The sequence below is a fragment of the Physcomitrium patens genome, chromosome 12 (genome assembly GCF_059467195.1).
Source record: "Physcomitrium patens ecotype Gransden chromosome 12, ASM5946719v1, whole genome shotgun sequence".
Taxonomy (NCBI): domain Eukaryota; kingdom Viridiplantae; phylum Streptophyta; class Bryopsida; order Funariales; family Funariaceae; genus Physcomitrium; species Physcomitrium patens.
The window spans coordinates 4,928,266-4,936,958 of NC_143421.1; the positions used below are offsets into that span (position 1 = coordinate 4,928,266).

Here is an 8,693-nt window from a genome sequence, read left to right on the forward strand (position 1 = left end):
CAATGGTGAACATTCCAAAATGATTGAATTGGCAAAACCTTAGTAGACACCCACTCAATACCATATACAATGTCTATTCTACCTCTGGAGCCAAAAAAAATATGTAAAATCATACCACCAAGATTCTTGTTGCTCTTTTATTGATGTACTCAACTTCACCTTCACTGTCGATTTTAGATCCTTTGGACCAAGTGCAAACAAAACCACAAATATTACTCAGTGCTTTGGGATCTATAACGATCTCAAAACCGGTAATCTTCAATTGAAGCAAAGCATGTGTACTGCACAAGCCGGTAAAACAAAAAAAAAATATAGCATATACATTCAACCATGCAGAGGGTCGAAATTGGACCTTGGACCTGCCCGAAGCAACCAACCCTCCCTCTGAGTCACTGCCACCAACACACACAGTCACTGCCATAATCTCACAGTATTATTTATGCCATAGGCAGCGGGCTGGGCAGAACCCAGATTCTTACCTGGAATGGATGAATTTGAGGTACGATGAAGCGAAGTATTTGCTGCGTACCTATCCCTCGAAACCGACGCGCACAGGGTTGATCGGTAACGACTTTGTAAAGGGAAAAAGACTAGCGCAGCGCAGCTCGGACAACATTGCCTCCGCGTAAGAAGCCGGTCCACCGCGTGACAATTGCCGCGACCTCTACCTCGTCCATTGACCGGTCGGAGAGTAGCAAACTCTTCAAAACCCTCCGCCCCAGCCCCAGAGCTGCATCCAGTCCACTCGCTCCCTACTACAGCTGCCCCCGTTGCCTCCGCTTGCGCCCGCGTTGTTGCTCGCATCGGTGATCACAGCTCGAACTGCTGCCCTTGGTATTGCGCTTCCACATCACATCGGAGGAGATCTTGCGGTGGTTCAGGCGACCTTAGGCGACCGTCACAGGTGGGTGTCCAGTTGTGCGCTTCATGATGTGTTGTTGCGTGAGTGTTGGTTGTGTAGATGGGCATCGGATTTGGAAACCGCTGGAGTCATGGTCGTCATGGACACCGGTAGTGTGGGTAGGTGGGTAAGCGGTTTTGTGGGAGAGTCGGAGCTGAGAGTGGAATCCTGTGACGCCAGAATCGGTTTGGAGTTTGTGGAACGTGGTGGTGTCGGATTTCAGGAGTTCTTTGCATGTCGTGAAATGGAGTCGTTGTTGTTGGCAGTTTGATCGGAAGGCGAGTTGTGCAGGCAAGAGGCCAACGTCGCGCTGTTAGGTTCTGGCGTCGTGGTTTAGTTTTGGCAGCCTTCGTTGGAGAGCCGAGTTTGACCGAAAAAGAGCAATTGTGACGAGATAGGGTATTTGGTCGCGCAGGATTGGTTGCGGGCCACATTGCTTTGCTTTGATGGGCACGTATGAGATGAAGGGGGCCGAGGAATTCATTCCAATGGACTTGCTCCAACACTTGGCGACTGATAGTTACCCGAGTGTGGACGAATTGGGTTGTGATTTATGGGAGTGTGCGTCGTGGAAAGAACGTTTTGGAATGTCGTGAGAGCACAGTCGTAACCTGGTTTGTGTGTTGCTTGAACAGATTCAGATTCAGGAAGATGGCGTCCGCAATGTTGAAGTCCACAGTGACCATTGTTGCAGCCGTTTTGAGCATGGCTGTGTTGGCCAATGCGCAGGCGCCCAGTCCTGCCCCAGGACCTGAGAAAGGTGCCGGGGTCCTTACAGTGCCGACAATGATTGTGCCCGTGGTTGGGATGATCCTGTCTTTGGTTGCGGGGCGCATGCTGTGTTGAACACACGTGAGCTATGAGCATTGTAAAGTTGGATGCGTAGATTATGTAGTGCTGTTGAAGTGCTATCAATTCAATTCATGAGGTTAGGAAGATTGTGAAGCGGAGAAGCCGGTGGGACCGAGTTAGGGTGCAGAAGGCGACGACCAAGCGGATTTTCAGGACGAGAAGTTTGGCATGATGCTGTACAATAAGCAGTGATTACGGTAGCGGTAGTTAGGAATGTAGTGTGGAGTTTGAGACATTGAGGAGAAAAATTCATGAATATGGGTTTTCCTCTACATGCACAAATCTAGGTTCTAATTTGCATGCAATTAATGAAATTTTGTATTATGAAGATTAATCAATTAATACAATTTCCACAAAGAAGTACTTTTGATGAACGGTGGTATGATATACTTAAAAAGAGAGTGGAGAAAAATTGAATATTATCTTTTGATAGAAAAGAAAGATGGCTTTTATAAGTGAAGCATTTAAAGTTTATAGCTATGAAGCATCAACATATTGGGTGGGAGCAAATTCTAGCTTCATAGACTCTTGTTTTGTCCAAAGTAGACCCCATGTTTGGATGTAAGACCCGATGTTTGGATGTAAGATGGTTGATTTTATTATAATGAATATTCTTTAGTTGCTTCTTTTTAGGTTTGTCTCTTGCCTTAGTAATTTATATTTTTTGCTTAGGCTTCTTTATATATGGATGACCTTCTTCTAAAGACAATTGAGATCAATTTTGGTGTGGCCAAATTCATTATATTCCTAACAATCCATAGTCTATACATTTTAGTTTTTGCTTAGCTACTTATGGCTCATTGTTGTACTACAATTGCTTATAATATGTAAAAATTAATTCAAACATAGAATATGTTTATGAATCTTGATGTGTGTTAAAATCGTTATTAGGTTAATGTAAAAAGAGTTGATGTAAAAAAAGGTATTTTAAAATTTATATATTTTTATTATAGTGTTTAAATTATATAATATTTAAATATTTAATATAAAATATTAGAGAAGATATGAGCTCAAAAATGAAGATTCAAACTATTAAGAAGCTTATTTGGAGGGATAAAAAAATGTATAAATAGATTAAGGTTAAGAATGAAGGTCTTTATCTTTATTGATCGAAGACCATACAGAATAGGTTTTTTACTGGCTGCTTGTGATCATAATAAGGATTTTGGCAACTTCAAAAGGGACATTGAAGAATCAAAAGTAAGTATTATAAGATTTAAAGTTGGGGCTATAATTTGGGTTGAAAACTTACAGGGTTTAAAGTTAGGATAAAGAAATTATAGCCATTTGAAGTTAAGTATTCTTTAAGACATATTGTTGAACTTTTAAGGATGTAAGAAGTTATACTACAGCTTTTGGAAATTGAAGATGCACTTATAAGGATAATTTATTTGTATTTATAGCTAAATTCTCCAAAACATTTATCAAATCATTGTTAGGGATATAATCCTTAGAACCTTCTACAGACAAGTTTCTAGAACCTTCTAGAAGTAAGTCTCTGGAACCTTCTAGAAGCTTTCTAGTTAGTAGAAGTTACTTGAGAAGCTTCCTAAATAGGAGTATATATTGGAATCGAGGCTGAAGAGTTCTTCAATCTCAACAACACATCTCTTAGAGCTCTAGCTCACCTCTCTAGTATTGTTCTTGTATTCATCTGATTAATCTAGTTCTTGCCAGTTCTTCTTGAACTTCTTGTTAGATCTCGAGCCTGTATTTCTGTATCCATGATAGTTTGTCGAGACTGCACTCACCTCAGATATCAGAGCTAGTTTCTTCTTTGTTAGAGTATGGATTACCCCTCTGCTTGGAAGTGTACTAGCATTTTAGAGGTTGCGGATTACCCTCCTTTAAACTGATACTTCTTTTGTTACAATATTGGAGTCTTATTCTTCTTGGAGAGAGTCGATTATCCCTTTTTTTGAAGCTCTTAAGGTATTTTAGAGGTTGCAGAGTACCCTCCTCTAAACCAATATTGTTTTCTTGTAGAGTCATTTCTGTCCTTCTCTTAGAATGGTTGGAGGTCAAGACATTAGTATGATAGAAAGTTCGGAGTCCAAGTTGAATGCTATCATGAATGCCCTCGCTACATTACCGCAAAGAATTACAGAGATTGAAGGAGTCGTGGCAAGGCTTCATAATGATGGAGTATCTGGGATGGCACAATCTAGGTTGCACCAACCTCAAACTTCTGCACTTGGAGAAGCAACTTTGCCTCAGGGTCGACAAGCACTGCTGGTTCTACAACAGAAGGAGCCCCGAGTTAGCCTTCCGGACAAGTTTGATGGTATGCGTTCCAAGTTTCGAGGATTCGTCAACCAAATGAGGTTGATAACAGTTTTATAGCCCGAACGCTATCCAATGGAGGAGTCACGTGTTGGGCTTGTTGGAACCTTACTTAGAGGACAAGCTCTATCATGGTTTGCTCCTTTGTTTGAGAAACGATTGTCTATACTAAACAACTTTGAAATCTTTTTGGAGGCGTTTGCGGAAGCATTTGGTGAACACAACAAGGTTCGATGGGCTACAACAAAGATCCGGTCACTACGACAAGGGATGTGCTCTACATTAGTCTATGCATCGGACTTCAGGCAATTAACATGCGACATCAATTGGAACGAAGAAGCGTTGATGAGTCAATTCTATTGGGGTTTAAAGGACAATGTGAAGGATTTGCTGTTAACTCTTTGTGATCCACAAACGCTCAATGAAGCTATTAGACAAGCTGTGAAGTGCGATAACCGTCTATTCCAACGCCACGAAGATCAATGTTCAAGACAACATACGATTTGCCATGCCCCAACTATGTCGACAAGCAACGTGAATTCACATTCAGAGGTAGAAGATATGCAAATTGATGCGGTACGTGTCAAATTCCTTACTCTAGAAGAAAAAAAACGGCGTATGGAGGAAGGTCTATGCTTGTATTGCGGTGAAGAAGGCCACAAAGTTGGAAACTGCCCCAAGAAGCAAAATCGACGTATTGGCAGGACTAGGGGCACATTTATTCAAGAAAACGAGGATGCCCAGCCACAATAGGAACCGTGCGGCTGGACAGTGAAACATCGCAATAACAACCAGGTTCCTTTCTTTCCGCTCAACTTGCCCTTTGTTTTACAATCCCTTTATTTATTGGCCCTCAGAAACTGAGAACCTTAGCATTATTAGATTCAGGAGTATCTGCTTGTTTCTTAGACAAAGAATTTGTGAAGCATCATAAGATTCTTTTAGTACAAAAATCCAAACCTGTTCACGTTGAGGTCATAGATGGACGATCTTTATCTTCTAGTAGTATCACCCATGAATCAGAACCTATAGAAGTGACGTTTAAGGGCCATAGTAGTCATATTATTTTCAATACTATTAGGATCCCATCAAATCCTGTTATTCTTGGTCTTTCCTGGTCAAAAAAGCATAACCCATCCATAGATTGGAAGTTGCGGAAGATGACCTTTCCCACAAAACCATCCAAGAGCAAGCCTAGTAGAAAACCCCGAATAGAGAAATCCTTATTTATTGGAGCAAGAACGTTTATAAGATCGGCTAAGGAAGGCACACCGCTTGTCATTTATGTGGCTCCAACTACCGGGGAGAAGATCTCGACAACAAGTATACCGAAGCAATATAAGGATTTTAAAGACGTGTTTCAAAAGAAAAATGCCGACATGCTACCGGAACACAGACCATATGATTGCGCCATAGACTTACAAGAAGGAGCACAACCGCCTTTTGGCCCAATCTACAATTTATCGCAAACGGAGTTGGCGGAGTTGCAGAAGTATATCGACGAGAATCTAGCCAAGAACTTCATCCATCATTCAAAATCGTCAACTCGAGCACCCATCTTATTTGTGAAGAAGAAAGATGGCTCATTGCGGATGTGCGTGGACTATCGAGGCCTCAACAAGATAACAAAGAAGAATCGTTACCCATTACCCTTGATTTTTGGTCTCTTAGAACAACTTGGATGTGCAAGGATTTTTACAAAAATTGATCTAAGGGGAGCTTACAACCTCGTACGAATCAAGGAAGGAGATGAGTGAAAGACAACGTTCCGTACAAGGTATGGCCTTTTTGAGTATAATGTCATGCCCTTTGGTCTTACCAATGCTCTAGCGATCTTTCAACATATGATAAATGATATTTTCCGAGAGTACCTTGACGATTTTTTTGTCATCTATTTGGATGATATTCTGATATTTTCCAAAAATGAGGAAGAGCATGAAAAGCACGCTCGTTTGGTCTTTGAGAAACTACGCGAGCGAGGACTATATGCCAAATTGGAGAAGTATTTATTTCACCAAATAGAGATGGAGTTTTTGGGGTTTGTTGCGACTACGGAAGGCTTGAAGATGGATCCCAAGAAGGTAGAAGCAATCGTGTCCTGGGAGGTTCCAAAGACGGTGAGAGACGTACAATGCTTTCTTGGATTTGCCAACTTCTATCGGATCTTCATCAAGAATTACTCTCAAGTTGCTACTCCTCTTACTCGGTTGACATGCAAGGATAAGCTAGAATGGGGACCTCTAGCAGAGAAGGCGTTTCAAGACCTGAAGACCATATTTACTACGGCTCCAATCTTGATACATCCAGACTTTACAAAGGCCTTTTATTTAGAAACTGATACTTCAAATTTTGCTTTGGGAGCTGTACTTTCACAAATGGGAGAAGACAAGGAGCTCTATCCGGTTGCATTCTATTTTCAAAAGTCCTCTGTTGCTGAAATCAATTATGAGATCCACGATAAGGAACTTCTTGCTATAGTGGATTCTTTCCAAGAATGGCATCATTTTCTTGAAGGAGCTGCACACCCAGTGACCATATACACAAATCACAAGAATTTGGAGTATTTCATGTCGGCTCGAGTTCTAAATCGACGTCAAGCTCGATGGAGTATGTTGCTATCTAGGTTTGATTTTGTTATCACTTATCGACCTGGAAAGCAGTAAGGACTATCTGATGCCTTATTGAGGAGATTGTATCTTGTACCAAAGGCTGGAGAAGCAGCGTTTGATCAACAATGTATGACGTTATTGAAGCCAGAGCAATTTCAGCTTCGCGCTACTATTGTGCCAATTGATGCTGACTTCTTGAATCAGGTACTTGCCACCACCATTAAAGATTCATTAGCCGTTGATATCAAGCAGCGTGCCAATGACGACAAATTTAAGGTAGAGGGAGATCTTTTATACTTTGAAGAGCAGTTGTATATCCCAAAAAGACCAACACGACTCCGAGTTCTTCAATCTCGCCACGATTTTCTAGCTACGGAACATTTTGGATTCAACAAGACCTTGGAGCTTATTTCTTGAGATTTTTGGTGGCCCCAAATGTAGAAGGATGTGAAAGATTTTGTCCTCTCCTGTGACATCTGTTCAAGATTCAAGAATCCTCGGCATCGCCCTTATGGACTCTTACAGCCATTGTTGATTCCACGTCGACCATGGTCTTCAGTTTCCATGGACTTCATCACGGACCTTCCATCATCGAACTCATTTGACAACATCTTTGTCGTGGTAGATCGGCTTACAAAGATGGCACACTTTGTTCTTTGGAAGAAGACATCATCAAGTGAAGTCATAGCAAGGCTCTTTCTCGATAATGTGTATCGATATCATGGACTACTAGATGATATTGTATCAGATCAAGGAACCCAATTCGTATCAAAGTTTTGGAGATCTCTCTTTGAGATACTAAAGGTGGATATCAAGCTTTCTTCAGCTTTTCATCCTCAAACTGACGGCCAAACGGAACGGATGAACCAAGTCTTGGAACAATACTTACGATGCAGCATCAACTATCAGCAAGACGATTGGACCACATATCTGCCGCTAGCCAAGTTTGAATATAACAACACCCTCTATGCATTGACTCAATACATACCATTCTTTTCCAAATATGGGTATCATCCGAAGCTTGATTTATTAAGTCCGTCAACAAATAATAATCCAGCAGCTGAAGGATTTGCGAAACAACTATCAGAGCTTCAAAATATGTTGAAGCTTCAATTACACTCCACCCAAGAATCCTACAAGGGGTCTGCAGATAGATTTTGGAATTAAGCACCTATTTTCAAAATTGGAGATAAAGCATGGCTTCTTCGACGGAATATCAAGACCAAGCAACCATGTGATAAATTAGACTATCGAAGATTGGAACCATTTATCATCCAGAAGTAAATCAATTTAGTGGCATATGGTTAGGAATTACCGGCTTCTATGAAGGTACATCCAATTTTTCATGTTTCTCTATTAGAGCCTTATCGAGAGTCGTCTTTTCCTGGAAGAGTACAATGTCCGCCACCTAGTATTGAGATCAAGAACCACAAGGAATAAGAGGTTGAAAAGGTATTGGATTCATGGCAAAGGTGGAGCAAGTTGGAGTATCTTATTCATTGGTGCGGCTACGATATTAATGAGCGAACGTGGGAGCCAGCTGAAAATCTTGCCAATGCGCTGCAAAAGGTACAGGAGTTTCATCAACAACATCCTCATAAACCTAAGCCGGTTCGATGATAGCTTCCTTCTAAAGCTTGCTCACCCAAGAATATAAGAAAGGGGGAGAGCACCACCATAATTCGTAGTTGATGTAGTTATTTTTTCTAAGATAAAATAGAATTTTTTTAGTAGCCATAGTTTGGTCTTCTGATATGGATAGCCAAGAGATAGATACTATGCCAGTCAGATTATCTCAACCGACTAGCTCACGAAGGCGACCCCGAGATGAAGAACTGCCTACACTATGATGACGACGGAGGATACCGAGTAACCGATCATTGGTGATTGTATTTGAGTCCGAGCCTACTTATGATGGTTAGCCAGAAGGCGTGTTTACAGGATAATTTCATAATGAGGACACGAAATTTCATGCTTGGTCGGAAGTTGAAGGAGTGGGCCACTACCGTTGGCTTCTAGGGCCAATGAACCACTTGCCTCATGAACAA

The 8,693-nt window shown here is 41.4% G+C and overlaps 1 protein-coding gene across 1 annotated transcript; it reads left to right on the forward strand.

The window, feature by feature from the left end:
• The first annotated feature begins 484 nt into the window (after nucleotides 1–484).
• On the forward strand, nucleotides 485–2,127 carry LOC112289899 (uncharacterized). The gene is made up of 3 exons (XM_024535623.1): nucleotides 485–499; nucleotides 696–904; nucleotides 1,537–2,127. The coding sequence occupies exons 1-3, from the start codon at nucleotides 485–487 to the stop codon at nucleotides 1,745–1,747; spliced, it is 435 nt and encodes a 144-aa protein (XP_024391391.1). The 3' UTR covers nucleotides 1,748–2,127.
• The last annotated feature ends 6,566 nt before the right edge of the window (nucleotides 2,128–8,693 follow it).

Coding starts and splice junctions, on each gene's coding strand:
- LOC112289899 (XM_024535623.1), top strand. Junction 905..1,536: donor ACCTTAGGCGACCGTCACAG/GTGGGTGTCCAG, acceptor TTGCTTGAACAG/ATTCAGATTCAGGAAGATGG.